This window comes from Setaria viridis, chromosome 9 (assembly GCF_005286985.2).
Source record: "Setaria viridis chromosome 9, Setaria_viridis_v4.0, whole genome shotgun sequence".
Lineage (NCBI taxonomy): Eukaryota > Viridiplantae > Streptophyta > Magnoliopsida > Poales > Poaceae > Setaria > Setaria viridis.
In genome coordinates this window covers 46,591,711-46,609,881 of record NC_048271.2, presented here as the reverse complement: position 1 = coordinate 46,609,881, position 18,171 = coordinate 46,591,711, and the positions used below count along the sequence as shown (strand labels likewise).

The 18,171-nt window shown below is 45.1% G+C and overlaps 2 protein-coding genes, 1 long non-coding RNA gene and 1 other non-coding gene across 6 annotated transcripts; 3 read left to right on the top strand and 1 right to left on the bottom strand.

Annotated features, from left to right (window-relative positions):
* The first annotated feature begins 2,221 nt into the window (after positions 1-2,221).
* Positions 2,222-5,468, top strand: LOC117839984 (26S proteasome regulatory subunit 4 homolog). The gene is made up of 6 exons (XM_034720437.2): positions 2,222-2,809; positions 3,672-3,917; positions 4,144-4,313; positions 4,434-4,650; positions 4,738-4,878; positions 5,180-5,468. Exons 1-6 carry the CDS (start codon positions 2,324-2,326, stop codon positions 5,261-5,263), a joined length of 1,344 nt encoding a protein of 447 aa, XP_034576328.1. The 5' UTR covers positions 2,222-2,323; the 3' UTR covers positions 5,264-5,468.
* A 111-nt stretch (positions 5,469-5,579) lies between these two features.
* Positions 5,580-5,660, bottom strand: TRNAL-AAG (transfer RNA leucine (anticodon AAG)). Its single transcript has one exon. It is a non-coding gene; the product is annotated as a tRNA-Leu (tRNA).
* Positions 5,661-8,576: 2,916 nt separating this feature from the next.
* Positions 8,577-9,763, top strand: LOC117837214 (uncharacterized). Its single transcript, XR_004636267.2, has 2 exons — positions 8,577-8,787; positions 9,495-9,763. It is a non-coding gene; the product is annotated as an uncharacterized lncRNA (long non-coding RNA).
* Positions 9,764-13,209: 3,446 nt separating this feature from the next.
* On the top strand, positions 13,210-17,507 carry LOC117838956 (pentatricopeptide repeat-containing protein At4g13650). Of its 3 annotated transcripts, XM_034719168.2 has the most exons (5): positions 13,210-14,314; positions 14,408-16,255; positions 16,407-16,510; positions 16,649-16,863; positions 17,061-17,507. In XM_034719168.2, the coding sequence occupies exons 1-2, from the start codon at positions 13,492-13,494 to the stop codon at positions 16,252-16,254; spliced, it is 2,670 nt and encodes an 889-aa protein (XP_034575059.1). In that variant the 5' UTR covers positions 13,210-13,491; the 3' UTR covers position 16,255; positions 16,407-16,510; positions 16,649-16,863; positions 17,061-17,507. The 3 variants fall into 3 exon arrangements, with proteins under 3 accessions (XP_034575059.1, XP_034575056.1, XP_034575057.1); XM_034719165.2 differs by having other exon boundaries at positions 13,210-16,255; XM_034719166.2 differs by having other exon boundaries at positions 13,210-16,510.
* The last annotated feature ends 664 nt before the right edge of the window (positions 17,508-18,171 follow it).

Sequence of the window (18,171 nt, the reverse complement as noted above, 5' to 3'; positions counted from 1 at the left end):
GCTAGTGTTCATTAGATTTGTATGCAATACATATTGTAGGTTCTGTGGCACCTGAAACAGAGGATCCCTGACCAATATTCATAAGCTTCATTTGAGTGCATTCTTTGAACTTTTAAATGGGCTATGAATTATAAATAAGTTGTGATCTTCGGTTTTTTAAAATTGTAACTTCTTTCTTCTTGGCGTGAAATGCATCGACAAACATTAATGGTATAGGTTGAGTGAACTAGAAAGATGCATAAATGCAAAGTGGCTATTTTTAGAGACTGTATCCTTCTTTAGCTATGCAATTGGCTTATGCTTTTAAGCCAAATTAATGTTATCTACTTCATCTAGTTAAGATGCATTTTTGACTTATTGTTGTGCCTTTGACGAGTATCACTCTTTCAACTTTTAAACGAGCTATGAATTCTGAATAAGTTGGTATCCCTAATTTTTAAAAATGTAACTTTTATCTTCTTACTGTGATGTAGGTTACACGAATTACTTTCTAAATCTTCTAAACATGTGATAGTTAGACCTATCGAATTGTGATCTTCTTTAGTTGTGTGATTGGCTTATTTTTTGAAACCAAATTAACTTTCACCTACTAAGATGGTCATTTTTTATGTAGCATAACCAAGAATGGAATGCTTCTGGCATTATCGGTTTCCTTGGATCACAACCAATTGAATGTTGAACAACTTTTTTCTTCTACTCTCCAATTTTCAGTGCCGCGTCACATTCAGCTTGGAGCACCACGTGAAGGATCACCTGGGTGCTGGTGGGGCAGACACTTCTAGGTGCTTGAATTGCCCCACCGAACTGGCTCAACGTATAATGACTTGTTGTCGAGTGCTTTTGTGCACTGCCCCCTTGTCAACCCTTGCGGGTATGAGATAGTAGAGGAATGCGTGCTCGCTATTATGCTGGCATGCTCCTCGTACTCTGTGTGTGTTTTGGCTACTAATCAAAAGTTAGTTTCGGTTATATATGCTATTCTGAGCTAGTGTGTGATATGGAGTGCTACTTCATTAGTTGCTGTTGTTTTGTGTGAACAATCATTTAGTTTGGCACGATGTATGCTCTGCTGATGGTATTTTGGTGTTGTAGTATATGGTGTTGTGATCTTTTGTTGAAAAATTGACGTCTCAAACTTGACACCGACTTCCTATTCTTCTATGATTGTGCCGATTGATTTGGTGCGCAACTAGTTTTGGGCCAAAAACATGTCCAAAGGAACTTTAACTCATTTTGTGCAAATTTACCTAGAGCCTGTTTGTGAAAATTGTAACGAACCTGCACACCCTAATGACGACCAACCTCTATCGGCCGTCGCTACAGCCGCACCAGCGTGAGCCACCGAGCACCCATACCTGCACAAGCACCAACACACCAAGAGGTGTACTAGGCATGGCAACCAACCTGGTTGCACTACCAGATCCTGCTTCTACCAGGCAGCCAAGGAGGACTAGTGCGACGGCCACGCAACACGATGGCGGCGACCGAAGGGCCGCCCGCTGCCCCTACCCTGAAGATGACCAGAAGAGGTGCGACGTCAATCAGAGGCGTGCGTCCCAAGGCGGCGGTTGACAGCCGCAAGAGAGAGAACAGCCCCCACCCGGAGCACGCAGATCCAAACTAGGGAGATTGGATCCGGTGTGTGGTGGCCGGAGACGACCCTCACCAGCGACGAGTAGGCGACCTTGATGACTTGAAGCTGATGAAGAAGGGGAGAACAGGGAGGAAGAGGAGCGCAGCCACCGGAGCTAGGTTTTGGTTAGGTGGTGACGGGCACGGGCGGTACCTCCCCCCTTCCTCAAGTCACTCAAGGGAGATGATGCGGGGTCATTTCCTTTTTGGTAGGATCATTCTGTTGAAACGTAGATACATTACACCAATCTATTTTCGTGAAGGTGGCGGTCACAAGAACTAGGTTTTAGCTAGGTGGTGGCAGGCGCGAGCGATTGCTTGCCAAGTCACCTAGGGGAGGTGACGTGGGATCGTTTCGTTTTCGGATGATTCTCTAGATATATTACACACATCTATTTTTAAAAATTGAAACAATTTCGGGATCCAATAATCCCGCACATCCGATAGTTGCTTGTACCATCTGTACCAGATTCGGAATTACTCCTCCCTGGGCGAAAACGTGTTCGAGAGGAAAATATGGAGAAAAACGAAAACACGCTAGATAGGAAAACACATGACCACCGATATATTACCCTGGCGTGAGAACTCGAGTAGAAAGGAAAACTGGTTTTCCTCCTTTTCCCCTTCCCCTCCATCACCCCGCCTCTCACCAAGCCACACCGGGCCAAACCCTAACTCACGGCCGCCGGAGATGGGGCAAGGCACTCCCGGCGGGATGGGGAAGCAGGGCGGCCTCCCGGGCGACCGCAAGCCCGGCGACGGCGGGAAGAAGGACAAGAAGTACGAGCCTCCCGCCGCCCCTTCCCGTGTCGGCAGGAGGCAGAAGCGGCAGAAGGGCTCCGAGGCGGCGGCGCGGCTCCCCGCCGTGGCCCCGCTCTCCAAGTGCCGCCTCCGCCTGCTCAAGCTCGAGCGCGTCAAAGACTACCTCCTCATGGAGGAGGAGTTCGTCGCCAGCCAGGAGCGCCTGCGCCCCAGCGAGGACAAGACGGAGGAGGACCGATCCAAGGTCGACGACCTCCGCGGCACCCCCATGAGCGTCGGATCGCTCGAGGAGATCATAGACGAGAGCCACGCCATCGTCTCCTCGTCCGTGGGGCCCGAGTACTACGTCGGGGTAATGTCCTTCGTCGACAAGGACCAGCTCGAGCCTGGATGCGCCATACTGATGCACAACAAGGTACAAATATGAAATCCTTGCATTGATCTGATGGATTGCGGTGCGGGATTGGAATTGAGGCAGTAGTTTCGGCGCAGGAAGCTTTTTGCACGTTTCAATTAGTGATTCGGTCTGGTATTGGGGACTCAGGTTGAAATTTTAATGGAAAGATTATAATTTCCTTTGTGGCTAGCGATAAACAAGTGATAATTAGTTGTCTGGGCTGGTTAACCTTGTTGCTATGCTGTGAGAATATTGGGTTTGTTATGCTTCTGTATGGTGTAATGTGGACAAACCTTGAAATTTGGACAAAAGCATTTCTGGCTTATTAGCTTGTTTCATAGGTGCACAACTGTGACTTCAGAGAATTCCCAGTAATTCTATATGTTTTTAAATAGTTGCTAGTTCATCTAGGCATATGAACTATGAAGGTGACCAATCCCTGGGCTGGAGGATAATCGACCACTTCTTTCTATCTATGGTTATGGCTATATATTACATATTTGTCGAATATGTTGGTTGCTTTCTACAGATCACTTGCAAAATTTGTGGTCTGAATTACCATTAATTGAGTTGATACGTGCTAAGGAGGAATTCTTTTCGCGCAATGTACATGATATGACAATTTTTGGGGTTACAAGTATTTGGAATTTAGTATTGCAATTTGGAGGATTAATGGCACAAACAATATATGGCTCTTCACTTATGTACGCTTAAGTGTCTATGCATTTTAGTGCCTCATAGATACTTGCCTTGATATATAGAGCAATTGTTTTTGACTTTTTTCTTGATTGCTTTAGCAGACACATTTGTGGCTCTTCATTCTTTAAGTGACATTCTCAAAGTTTCTGTACTAACTAGCTTGTCCAAATGTTTCTCTCAGGTTCTGTCTGTGGTTGGTATTTTGCAAGATGAAGTTGATCCTATGGTTTCTGTCATGAAAGTTGAAAAGGCGCCTTTGGAGTCTTATGCTGACATTGGTGGCTTAGATGCTCAAATTCAAGAAATCAAAGAAGCAGTTGAACTTCCCTTAACACATCCTGAGCTATATGAGGACATTGGAATCAGGCCTCCCAAGGGAGTAATACTTTATGGAGAACCTGGAACAGGGAAAACTCTACTTGCTAAGGTTTGCGCTCTTTTCCTTTAGGACACTTCAAATCTTAACTTTGATGCCTTCTTCTGCCATGAGTTCTTCACCCATCAGTAAAGAAGCAAACCCACTGAGCGTCTGTTGTCCTTTTTTTTTACCTCCCTAGCATAAGATATTTCCAAGTTTCAGTATGAGATTGCTGCACCCCTTCCTACAAATGGAATCACTTTGTGGATGCTTAAAAAAAGTTTATATGCTACAGGCCGTTGCCAATTCTACATCAGCAACATTCTTGCGCGTTGTTGGGAGTGAGTTGATCCAAAAGTACCTTGGTGATGGTCCCAAGCTTGTAAGAGAATTGTTCAGGGTGGCTGATGACCTTTCTCCTTCAATTGTCTTTATTGATGAGATTGATGCAGTTGGCACAAAGAGGTGGGTTGTACCACATATGATAGTTTACCACAGGGGTTATTTTCTTTGCTAATGGAAAAATCATTGGTGAAGGTTCTCAGGAATGAATTGATCTGAGTTGTGTTTGTGGCCTTGTTGTAGGTATGATGCTCATTCAGGAGGAGAGCGCGAGATTCAGAGAACTATGTTGGAGTTGTTAAATCAGCTGGATGGTTTTGATTCAAGAGGAGATGTTAAAGTTATTCTAGCAACGAATCGCATCGAAAGTCTTGACCCTGCCTTGCTTCGACCAGGTCGAATTGACAGGAAGATTGAATTCCCTTTACCAGATGTTAAGACCAGGCGCCGCATCTTCCAGGTGCTACTGTGTGACGGAAGCATCTGAGTCCTATTCGTTTGGTAGAAGGCATGCTTTGTTCTTACCGAGGTTTGTTTTGTTGAGCAGATCCACACATCGAAGATGACCTTGGCTGATGACGTAAACCTAGAAGAGTTTATCATGTCAAAAGATGAGTTTTCAGGTGCCGACATCAAAGCAATTTGTACTGAAGCTGGCTTGCTTGCTTTGAGAGAGCGTCGTATGAAGGTAAGACAACATTCTAGACCAAATAGAGCCTTTATTTTGTTTTTCTCTTGAGCTGATTATTAGTTGTATCCCTGGAAAGGCATATATACCTGGCTTACTTTGTTGATACCTGTAGCCGGCACTTTGTTTATACGTACACCATTTATTTCACCAGAGATTTTTGTACCTGTAGCCGTCATTTTGTTGATATGTACACTATTTATTTCACCAGATTTGCCTTCCTCTAATAGTCTGGAATAGTAATAAAGGCACAAAACTAAAAGTATCCTCATGATCTGCTATCTGTTTTCCGTTGCATTAGGTGACGCATGTGGACTTCAAGAAGGCCAAAGAAAAGGTCATGTTCAAGAAGAAAGAAGGTGTGCCGGAGGGCCTCTACATGTGAGACTATCGGTAGCACTAGAACTGCCTTTGGGATGTGGTTTAGTAGTATCTTAGTGTGGAGAACTGGTATTTGTAATCTGATTAAATGGTCTAAGAATGTTTGCCTACATTCTCTTTTGCTGGATTACGCAACTCGAATTGTAATCATATTATCCCTACTTGAGATATGAAATTGCACGGATAAATCAAGATGGCAGTTGAATGCTTGGGCCTGGGTGTCTCGTGCAGTTCTTGGACACGTATTCTCAACTTGTTAAGAACTATTACCTTCCATATAAATGCTTGATTTGCAGCAAACGAAAAAGAATAAAAATCAATGTTGAGAGTGGGATTTGAACCCACGCCCTTTCGGACCAGAACCTTAATCTGGCGCCTTAGACCAACTCGGCCATCTCAACTTTATTGATATTTGATTCTAATTTTATTATTTAGAACAACTCCTTCCTCCCGTATCCAGCTCTACAACACACGCGGGAGTTGCCTAGCTAGATTACAAGTAGCGTGGGCACGCTCTAGTTCCCCAACAAAATAGATTCTAAAAAAAAAAAAATCTGACTTTAAGAAAAGAAGAGGGAAAAAATTGGAAGCGCATGCGCTTGGGCAAATAAAGCTAATTTCTTTTCAGGCCGCGCTTGACAGGCTTTCCCACTTCTGATTTGGGCCTAATGTGTCGATTTAAGCGGCGTTTGGTTCCCGTGACGGAACCATACATGCACAGTTCTGTCCTGGATGGCCACCTGGGAGCCGCCCGTCCCACCGTTTGGGTGTTGGCCTCGAACGATCTCGTCCACGACCGAACTGTCTAGAGATTGGATATTCCCTTTATGGCTCGTTTGGTTGGAGGGAGTTGATGAGAGGGAATGGAAGTTTTGGGGCTTTATTTAATTTGTAGGATAGGGAATTAAACTAGGATGGGGATAGGGAGTTGATGGGAGGAATTCCCACGGATCTCTTCCCTGGGGAAGTCTGGTAATTCATATGGATGTGTTGGCGCTAAAGATTGACCGATTGAATCTCTAGCGTCGGACACACGATCCGGAAGAATCTGCTTAACTCCTGTTCGGGTGATCACCCTGGTGCGGTTCGCGCGGCGTGCCAGCCAATCTGACCTGTTGATTGGCAAGGAAAGAAACGTGTCAGATCCTAGAGGTTGCGATCGGCTAAAGTTCCGATCTCGAGGAAGCTTATCAGCGAATCGGCCGATTTGCTGTAATAAAGAAATCGGCTATAATACAGCCGATTACCAAGTAACGTTGGTGAAGAATACTGCTAGAGTAAACTAAACAACGCTACAGTAGCAACACTAGGAACAGATCTAATCGGCTATGCAAAAAGGCAGTAGATTAAGCAACAAGATATAAGTTGGATAACTGGTGATAAAACTAAAACAACAAGTAAAACCTAATATTCTAGTAAATATCGATAACTTGATGAATAAATCTAAACGAAATGACAGTGATGCGCCCGAAGTTAAAGCTTAGATATTACTCGATAAATAGAACTTACAGAATCGGCCGGAGGTCAAGTTGATGCAGCCCCGCCAATTCGTACGAACTCGTGAAAAGAAGAAAAGTACTGACAAAGTCGTCAACTTGAAAGTAAAATACGAAGAAATAGTAGATTGTTGTATTGATTTGATGATGATTACAGATCTCTAAAGATGGCTATTTATAGCCTGTTACAACAATCTCTTAACCGACTAGGACTCTATCTCTAAGTTTAAACGAAAACGAATATTTACAAGTATAACTCATATCGGAGTTGGTCGTCGCGCACCTATGGGCCGATCGCTTTTATCTTCATTATCCACTTTAAACCCATATTGGCCCAACTGCTTCAGCCTCTCAATCGGCCGACCTCTACCAACTCCATCCGCCGAAATACTGCAGCACCAATCGGCCGATCTCCAACTATAGCACCAATCGGCCGATTCCCAATCGTGACCTCCTTGCCTCGCCGCATCAGTTAATTCTCTCCCTTCTTGACGCCGATTCCATACGTGTCAAAATCTGGCGTCAACAGGATGCGACAGGAAGTTTGGTGCGCAATGGCTGGAATACCCCTGACTTAATCGAGTTTGGCGGCAAATCTGCTGCCACGAGATTGCTTTAGCGTGCCAAAATTTCCTCCCGGCGGCAACTGCATCGCTAATTTGCGCGCGAAAGCTCCGCAAAAGTAGGTTACAATTTCTGTAAATAAGCTTCACGCGGTTGAGGCAGCATAAAGCGACACATCTGCTTTTCTGATCTCTGGCTCCTTTTCTCCTCTCGCCTGTTTCCTCCATCCCTAAATAACTGTGGTTTTTCTTCCCGAGAAAAAACTTTAACTAAATATATATATATATATACACATAAATATTAATATTTATGATACAAAATTAATATCATTAGATAGATATTTGAATCTAATTTTTTAATAAATTAATTTGAAGATACAAATGGTGCACGTATTTTCTACCAATTCAGTTAAACTTGTGGCATGGAAACCAAAAGCTATAGTTATTTAAGGATGGAGGAGTATCTATTTGTATTCTCAGATTTTGACAGCAAGGTGTTGCCTTTTTCTTTGCAGATCCTTGCGGTTAAGTGGAGACAAAAAGCTGCAGTTACAGATCTCTTATTATCTTTTCATTTCTCTTTTCCCTTGATAGGCCACCTGTTCTAGATCGGTTGCTCCATTAGATCAAGTCCATGTGTCTAATCTAAGAATGTCTTGTTACATTTTGCTAGTGCGTGCATCAATATTTTAAATTTGCATACTTTTTCTTACATCTGTGCTATTGGCCAATGTTTCATTCCCTCTCTGATGCTCACGGTTGAATTCTAAGATTAGAGTACAAAGTCATCATCAAATCAATATTATATCTTGATTGATTTATTTTTACAGTGTCTTTAGGATTAATCAAGTAGTACTGTCCAGGTCTACACATCTTTATTTTACCAATTGTAGATGTGTTCATAAATATACTTTGGATTCTTTTATTTTATAGTACACATACACGGAATGAAGGGTGATTTCATCACTATCAAAATTCATCACAGGGGTTCCTTTTCAAAAGAAGGAGCACTTTTTTACGAAGGAGGCGAAGTGTCAATTTTTAGAAGAATTGACCGTGAGAGAACATCTTTTTTTTTTTTGACATAGTAGACTTGGCAAAAAAAGTAGCCTTCCAAATAGAGATGAAATTTTTTATACGATCCCTGATTTTGACATTGAAAATGGTATTGATCATATTCAATGATCAATCTGTTGAAAAAATGTTGGTATATGCAAAGAAAAATAACTTCATTGAACTATACATCAAGCCTCATAAGGCACAAACTGCTCCTGCGAATCCTAGTGGTGGTCAAGCAGCTAGTCGACATAACTCTGCACAGGAAAAAACCTCGAACGACGCCGTCCAGGACGGAGCGTCTCGCTCGCATCCGCTCGCCTCCCACCCCTTCCCCTCTTTCCGACTCGGCCTTCCCTCCTGTCGCAGCCACCGGAGCCTGGTCGTTCTCCCTCGGCGGCGCATTCACGCAGGTAAAGATTCCTCCTCGTCGCCCGTCAATCTGGACATCTGGTTGCTCGTCGCCCCTCATTCTGGGTCCGGGTCTGGTTCTTGATTTGGTTGACTCAAAGACCAAGAATGCATTTGCGCCGTTCAAATCTGAAGTTATACTAGGGGATTCGCGAACGAATGTGTTGATTCGTTGCATTACAGGTTCCAGGTGCTTCTATTGATTTCTTATGTATTTGATTAGTATATAGATGCGATTCTGTCCTGGAGATTATTTTATAGCAAACTGATATGCTTTCCTCCAATAGAACCATCACGTGATAGCATGTGTGTTGCTTGATGAGCTTATATTCTGATTTTTAAATGAAATCTTATATAATGTTTGCATTCCCTGGGTAATGTAGATGGATGACAGGGAGCTTAGACGGAAAAAAATTGTACTCATTAGTGCTGCTACATATCTAGCTGCCTGTATGGTGCTTTTGTTTATTCGGGCCTTGTTTAGTTGCTAAAGTTTGGAGGTGCCAAATTACTGTTACAGCACTGTAGCATACTGTAGCGTTTCGTTTGTATTTGTGAATTATTGTCCAAACATTGACTAATTAGGCTCAAAAGATTCGTCTCGCAAAGTACAACAAAACTGTGCAATTAGTTTTTAATTTCGTCTACATTTAGTACTCCATGCATGTACCGCAAGTTTGATGTGATGGGGAATCTTCTTTTTGCATAGTGTCAAAGTTGGGAGTTAGGGGTGAACTAAACAAGGCCTCGGTCTAGACTGAGAAAAGAAAGGCAACGTGTTACATATGCTCCAATGGAGGAAAGGGATAAGAAAAGGATTGACTACCTGAACACAAGAATTTACAAGGATGGTACCACCTGCACCAAAATGATAAGGCTTAAGAGAGATCCTTTCTTTGAGTTGTGTCGAGTTTTAAGAGAACGCTCTTTGCTCCAAGACACTATATATGTATTATATATGTATGCATCGAGGAACAAGTTGTCATGTTCTTGAATACAGGTGGACACAACCTAAGAAATAAGCTAGTTGGGACTAATTTCATTAGGTCAGGTGAAACCGTTAGCAGATATTTCAACCTAGTCCTACGTGCCATAGGGAGCTAAGAAATGAGCTTATTCGGCCACCTTCTTCGGTCCCCCAGCCAAAATTGCAGGCAATCCAAGATGGGATCCGTACTTTAAGGTATGGCAATCCAATTTGTTTTTGGATGTATGTGGTCGAAATTTCCAGGTTACTAATTCATTAATATAATTACCATATAGGATTGTATTGGAGCTATTGATAGGACACATATATGAGTATCTGTTAGTAAATCTATGGAGGCAGCCTTTCGTGGTAGGAAGTCGTTTGCAACACAAAATGTGATGGCAGATGTAGATTTCGATTTGAAATTCACATATGTGCTAGCTGATGTTGTGGTATTATCAGATGCATTAAAGAGAGTGAATGGTCAACGAGTACCGGAAGGTAATAAAACTATTTTTGTTGTTAATACCCTCACTAATAATCTATTGAAACAATTTAATCACTCTGTGGTTTCATCTTAGGAAAATTCTACCTAGTTGATGCCGGATATGGAGCGAAGCCTGGGTTCATGCCTCTGTTCCGTGGTGTTCAGTACCACTTAAATGAGTGGGGTAGCAATCCTGTGCAAAATGAAAAGGAATTGTTTGATCTTAGACATTCTTCCCTACGTGTCGGGGGAAAATATTAACGACTCTTCGAAGCCCATGGAAACAGCAAAGACGCGAAGGCCCAGGCCCGCCTAAGGGAATAACGACTGCCGTCGGCCCAACACGGGTGACGAGAATCACGCTCTGCCTCGCCCGACTCGGTATCCTGGGGTCAGGCATCCCCGACCCCCGGGAGACCAAGCTCCGCCTCGCCCGACCGCAGGTCCAGGGTCGGGAGCATCCGACCCCCCGCCGCAGGCCTCCGCTTCGCCCGACCCCAAGCATAGGAGGTCGGGCTGACCCGAGCCCACCAGACAAGTATCCGCCTCGGGCGCAGATCTCGTGGGTCCCCCTGTCGATTCCACCATAAATGCGCCGCAAAGCTGTCAGAAGGAAGGATCTCCGCGCCCCCACGCAACCCGTCGCAAGTACCCATGCGCGGCCGCACAGTACTTGCTACAGTAGCTGCGACCCTCTCCGATTGGCCACAGGGCACTCATGGTCTGCACCGCCCAGGGCAGGAGGAAGTCTCGCCCGCTCTCGTGCCCCGCGCGCCCGGTGGCAGAGATGCGACGTTCGCTCTCCGCAGGCCGTCAGCAGGACGGCAAGATCCGCCGCCTCCCCCAACGGACACGGGGGTCACGACGAAACGCCATCATCACGTCCGACGGCTACAGTCGCCGAGGAAGCCATCGACAGGATGCAGCGGCCGCCACCCTCTTCCGGCAAACGCGCCGATGGAAGCCGAAGGCCGGCGAGGACGCCGGCGACCTGGGAACTTGCTCCCCCCCTCGCGTTGTATTTTTTTACCTAGCCATGTTTATCTCTTTACCGCTTCCCACACTCGGTCTCACCTGTAACTCCGGTGGCCTCCTTGCGCTATAAAGGAGGAATCGGGGGCCTGAGACAGGGGGAGGCTGAACGCACAACTCGAGACACCATAAGGCTTCCAAGCCAACAGAACACACTCACACCCACTTAGAGCATCAGTGCACACCCAAGAGACCTGGGATCAGCTCCCTCTCTCGCACTCCTGTAACCCCTACTACAGAACCCCGCGTGGGCAACACGAGCAGCTCCCGATACTGGATGTAGGGCGTTCCCTTGCCCGAACCAGTCTAAACCCCGTGTCTCCCACGCCACCATCCGAAGCCTTACGCGCATAAAAGAAATTTACTAGTCTAAGTCTTAACCCGCTAATCTTGACAACGACACTACGTGTTACAGCTGAGCGTCCTTTGGATCATTGAAGAGAAGGTTCAAAATTCTTAATGATGCAACTCCATTCTTCCCTTTTCCAACTCAAGTTGATATTGTCCTAGCTCGCTGCATCCTTCCCAATTGGCCAATTGGGTTCTTTCTCAAGGGACCGATCATTTCATCCTACCAGAAGAACAATTGGACACCAAATCCACGGAGGACAGCACGTGAACAAGAAATGACCATAGGTTAAGCAAATGACCATAGGTTAATGGTAGAAAAGAGACAAATGATTGCTGAGAGAATGTGGGCAGATCGTCAAAACCACTACTGCGACTAATATGTTGTGCTTTCTATGTAATAGTGAACTGAACGACTAATATGTTGTGCTTTCTATGTAATAGTGAACTGAACGTTTTGCTGCTTGGTTTGTGAATGTGATGTACTACTAGTGTTGTGATCAAATCTTACCTTGCTTGGTTTGCTGCCTTGGAGAGCTTTCTTCGTCAATAAAAAAGCTGGCTGAACCTGACCTTGCTGTATGCAAAGCTGAAGAGCATCCCAGGTTTCGATGAGGCAAATCTTGATCACTACTATGCTTATATGTGTGATAATCCTCCACTTGCACGAGCATTTTATGCATTGCCTAACCTTTCTAGCAAAATGATATGGGTGGCTAGGTACATCAAGAATCACCTGTCTGAACTCTAGTGATGTGGTATTTTGGTGATGGCTAGGTATAGCAGAATGACATGATCGAACTTGGGTGTGGTATTTTGGTCTGATCACTATGGATGGACAAAACCTATGTGTGCTACTATGGGGCAGTAGTCTGACAGTGTGGCTTTTGTCTCTATGCAACAATACTCTTTTGTTGTATGTTATATATGTGTGCTAGCCATTGTATAGTCCATCCGTATGTATGCTACTATCGACTGTATGTAGTAGGGAACTCTTATCATAATATATTTCAATGGTGACTTTTCTTTCTTAATTTATTCGCTTATCGTGTGTTGTCGCATTCATGTGTACCAAATTCCTGTGATAAAAATAACTGGTGAATATCTATGGTAGACATTCAAAATTCCTGGAGGAACCATCCATCCAACCAAACATGTACCAGCTCATACAATTCCATTCAGCTAACCAAACAAAAATTATACATAATCCTATACAGCCAACCAAATAGATTGTACCGTACCATTCGGAATTATTCAGGCCTTATTTAGTTGCCAATTTGGGAGTGGCAAAATTAGCATTTTGCCATAAATGCGACACTGTAGCGTTTCGTTTGTATTTGTGAATTATTGTCCAAATATTGACTAATTAGGCTCAAAAGCTTCGTCTCTCAAAGTACAACAAAACTGTGCAATTAGTTTTTAATTTCATCTACATTTAGTACTCCATGCATGTACCGCAAGTTTGATGTGATAGGGAATCTTCTTTTTGCATAGTGCCAAAGTTAGGAGTTGGGGGTGAAGTAAACAAGGGCCCAATCCATTCTCCATCCATCCAAGGATGATATGTTCCATTCACCCTCGAGTCCATCCAACCAAACACTGCCTTAGGAACCAGGTCCAGGCGTAGGCGGAGCTTACTTTCCCTTCTTCCTTGTTGCCCGCCCGCCGCGCCGCACGGATGGATGCTAGGCAGACAAGCAGCTAGCCGCCGCCTCCGCCGGCCCGGGGCACGCCGCTGGCGTCGCCTCCGCCGCCCACCGTCTCGGACCTCGCCGCATCGTCTATTCCCGCACTCGCGCGCAACTCCGCGACCCTCACGAGCAAACAGCGGATGATGACCTCTATAGTGCCGCAGGCAAGGTGTTCGACGGAATGACGCGCCGGGAAGCGGCGGCCTCACTGCACCGATCGCTCGCCAGGTTCGTCGCGCATGACGATACGGAGAGAACCCTCTCGCTCGTCGCGGCGAAGGCTCGGCAGCACGGAGCCCTGGTCTCTGCGGACCTCGCGAGCGCCCTGCGGGCGTGCAGGCTGCGCGGCTATCGCTGGCCGCGCGTGCTGGAGATCCACGCGACGTCAGTCGTCCGTGGGCTTGGGGCTGACCGTCTCATAGGCAACCTGCTGATCGATCTGTACGCGAAGAATGGGCTCCTGCGGTGGTCAAGGCGGGTGTTTGACGATCTTTCTGCCAGGGACCATGTCTCGTGGGTTGCCATGCTGTCTGGTTATGCACAGAATGGTCTGGGAATAGAAGCTCTCGGGTTGTTTCGCCAGATGCATCGATCGGCAGTTGTTCCCACTCCGTATGTTCTGTCTAGTGTGCTCAGTGCCTGCACTAAAGCAGGGCTTTCTGCGCAAGGTCGGCTGATCCATGCCCAAGTTTACAAGCAAGGATTCTGTTCGGAGACATTTGTGGGGAATGCGCTTATTGCTTTCTACTTAAGATATGGATCCTTTAAGCTAGCAGAGAGGTTATTTTCTGACATGCTGTTCTGTGACAGAGTAACGTTCAATACTTTGATCTCAGGACATGCTCAGTGTGAACATGGTGAGCGTGCTTTGGAAATTTTTTATGAGATGCAGTTGTCAGGGTTGAGGCCTGATTGTGTTACCGTTGCTAGTCTCCTTGCAGCCTGTGCCTCTATGGGGGATCTTCACAACGGGAAGTTGCTCCATGCATATTTACTGAAAGCAGGTATGTCTTTGGATTACATAACAGAAGGCTCACTCCTCGATCTCTATGTAAAATGTGGTGACATTGAAACAACCCATGAGATCTTCAATTCAGGTGATAGGACGAACGTGGTACTATGGAATTTAATGCTTGTGGCGTATGGGCAGATCAATGATTTAGCAAAATCCTTTGAAATCTTTTGTCAGATGCAAACTGCAGGTATACGCCCCAACCAGTTCACCTACCCATGCATTTTAAGGACTTGCACTTGCAGTGGTCACATTGAACTTGGAGAGCAGATTCATTCATTAAGCATAAAAACTGGCTTTGAATCTGACATGTATGTAAGTGGTGTACTCATAGATATGTATTCCAAATATGGGTGGCTTGATAAAGCTCGCAGAATTCTTGAAATGCTTGGAAAAAAAGATGTGGTTTCATGGACTTCCATGATTGCTGGATATGTGCAGCATGGCTTTTGTGAAGAGGCTCTTGCAACATTCAAAGAAATGCAGGACTGTGGAATTTGGCCGGATAACATAGGACTAGCTAGTGCCGCAAGTGCTTGTGCTGGACTCAAAGGAATGCGCCAGGGCTTGCAGATTCATGCTCGGGTTTACGTGTCTGGTTATTCAGCTGATATTTCAATTTGGAACACGTTGGTAAACCTGTATGCAAGATGTGGAAGAAGCGAAGAAGCTTTCTCTTTGTTTCGAGCAATTGAACATAAGGATGAGATTACATGGAATGGATTGGTCTCCGGTTTTGGACAAAGCGGTCTATATGAACAAGCTCTTAAGGTATTCAAGCAGATGGGTCAATCAGGTGCCAAGTACAATGTGTTCACATTTGTTTCCTCTATAAGTGCTTCTGCTAACCTTGCAGATATAAAACAAGGGAAACAAGTACATTGTAGAGCTATTAAGACAGGACACACCTCTGAAACTGAAGTTTCAAATGCTTTGATTTCACTCTATGGAAAGTGTGGCAGTATTGAAGATGCCAAGATGGAGTTTTCTAATATGTCTGAGAGGAATGAGGTGTCATGGAATACTATCATCACAAGTTGTTCACAGCACGGACGTGGATTAGAAGCTTTGGATTTATTTGATCAGATGAAACAAGAAGGTCTAAAACCAAATGATGTTACCTTCATAGGCGTGTTAGCTGCTTGCAGTCATGTGGGTTTGGTTGAGGAAGGCCTTAGTCACTTCAAATCCATGTCTAATGAGTATGGAGTTACTCCAATACCTGACCATTATGCTTGTGTCATGGATATTCTTGGACGAGCTGGTCAACTTGACCGTGCAAGGAAATTTGTTGAGGAAATGCCAATAGCCGCTGATGCAATGGTTTGGAGAACCCTTCTCAGTGCTTGTAAAGTACACAAGAACATAGAAATTGGGGAGCTTGCAGCCAAACATCTCCTGGAGTTAGAGCCTCATGATTCGGCATCGTATGTCCTCCTTTCGAATGCATATGCTGTTACTGGAAAGTGGTCCAATAGGGATCAGGTCAGAAAGATGATGAAAGATAGAGGAGTAAAAAAAGAACCAGGTCGTAGCTGGATTGAAGTAAAGAGTGCAGTTCATGCATTCTATGCAGGTGATCGGTTGCACCCCTTGGCTGATCAGATATACAGTTTTTTGGCTGATCTAAATGGTAGGATAGCCAAAATAGGGTACAAGCAAGATAATTACCATCTCTTCCATGAAAAAGAGCAAGAACGGAAAGATCCTACTTCCTTTGTCCACAGTGAGAAGTTAGCTGTGGCTTTTGGGTTAATGAGTTTGCCTCCTTGTATGCCCCTTCGGGTGATTAAGAATCTTCGTGTCTGCAATGACTGCCACAATTGGATGAAATTTACCTCTGATGTCACAGGAAGAGAAATTGTATTAAGGGATGTGTACAGATTTCACCATTTTACCAATGGCAGTTGTTCATGTGGAGACTTCTGGTGAAGTATGTGCTGTATTCATTGCCAATGTTTCCATTTGTGTTTTAAAAAAAGTTTCCATTAGCACTCATTGTGATGTCACGTTAAGTATTTTATGTGGGACCTACAAAAGTTTATTTTGCTTTTACATGTGCATCGGACATTGGAACTCAGCAGATAATGGCAGCAAGACCAGACAGTACGATGTTTTTTTTCTTGAACAACGTAGGAGAACTGAGTGTCATCTCATTAAGAAAGGAAGTCATACAAAATGTACAAAGGTAACGTAAGACGATGTTAAGAGCTTTGGATCAGGTTTTCATGCCTATAACATGCTAGTGGTTTTCCATCCTTGTGGTAATCAATTTGGTCTAAGGCACTTTGTCTCAATCTATATAATTATATTTTGGTTGTTTCAGGTGAAGACATTTGTTGCCCTACCAGCAACCTTGCTTCATTGGAAGATATGGTGATGAAGTATTTGCCGGTATGCAGGTATCAGCAGACCTATAAAACCTACCAAGTGGTGGGAAATTGGATACAAAACCTTGTTCTCGGGACCTGAATCTCCAAGATGAACCTAGGAAAGAATTTCCCCTACTCCCAACCTTGTTCCCGGGATCCAACAACTGAGGTTTGACTACACTCCATATTGATATCAGTATTTTAATCCCATAGAATGCCTACGTTGGTAAATGCGTGGTGTACCTACAAACCTTACAAAACTCAGCTGAAAATTGGGTACGGCGAGCTAAGGAAAATGTTGTCTGAATGTGGTAGTAGGGTGTATATATTGCTAAAATGACATGTGCTTCCCTTATTGCCTTCCAGGGAGTGCTCTTCTGCTACAAACATTACGGCTGTTGGGGAGAAAATGGTAGCCAAGCAAGTGGCCAACAAGTGGAATGACAACTGGGCATGGGAATCAGAGAACCGGACGGCCTCAAGCGGGGAGGGCTGGAGTTCTCCCGACCCCAGCGCATCCCGGAGTCGTCGGAATGCCGTCGTTGCCGGCACGCACGATGGCGGTTGCCGGCCGCGGAGAAGAGCGCAGAGGTGATTTTGTCCGAGTTCCCGGTGTGTGGCAACAAATTTCGGTCGTGTTACGGATGCGATAATTTACTGTATCTCTACGATATTGAACCGGAAAGGAGATTAATTGTTTGCACGACGACACAAAAGAGGATTTAAACACGGGAATCGATCTCAACTTGTAACTTAACCACTATACTTAATAATCTCCAAAAGATGGAGATTGAAGTCCCTAGCTTCGATTAATTTGTATCCCTAGCTTAGCTTTGATTAATTTGTAGTACTCTGTGGAACAGAAGAGTATAAATTAAGATCGAGACGATGGTCCGGCCACACCGGCGGCGGCGCGGGCGGCGTTCTCGGCATGGAGCATACGGAGCGCACGCTCATGGCGGTGTCCCGCGCGTCCCTGAATTCGATGACGCCCATCCTGCCGCCGATGTCGCGGTCCTTGCTGGCCATGTACTCGAGCATGAACCGCTTCGGCATCTCTCGCTGAGGCTGTAGGCGCCGTCGTCCTGCCTCGCCACGAACGCCGGCGGCACCACCTCGTCGAGCGGCGTCTGCTTTGCATCAGGGCCTCTAATTAATTTGCACGCGTCACCGTTTGTCTCGGACTCGGATACGGGATACCCATAGTGCAAGACTTGGATCGGTCGCTACGCTGATCAGTCCGTATGCAAGTCGGCAGACGAACCACATGCCTGGGCCTATTTTGATTTCTTGAGCAAGGGACGATCTCAAACTCTCTTGAGCGAGAGCGCTAATCTCCTCCATCGGCAGTGCCAACCGTCCATGATTCGCCTTCCCAACGTTGATACGATCTTATTCCAGAATGATATAGGGGTGTTTGGATACCCCATACTAAAGTTTAGCACCCGTCACATCGGATGTTTGGATGCTAATTAGG

Coding starts and splice junctions, on each gene's coding strand:
- LOC117838956 (XM_034719165.2), top strand. CDS start 13,492: ATGACGCGCCGGGAAGCGGCGGCCTCACTGCACCGATCGCTCGCCAGG.
- LOC117839984 (XM_034720437.2), top strand. CDS start 2,324: ATGGGGCAAGGCACTCCCGGCGGGATGGGGAAGCAGGGCGGCCTCCCG. Junction 2,810..3,671: donor CCATACTGATGCACAACAAG/GTACAAATATGA, acceptor TGTTTCTCTCAG/GTTCTGTCTGTGGTTGGTAT. Junction 4,651..4,737: donor CCAGGCGCCGCATCTTCCAG/GTGCTACTGTGT, acceptor TTTGTTGAGCAG/ATCCACACATCGAAGATGAC.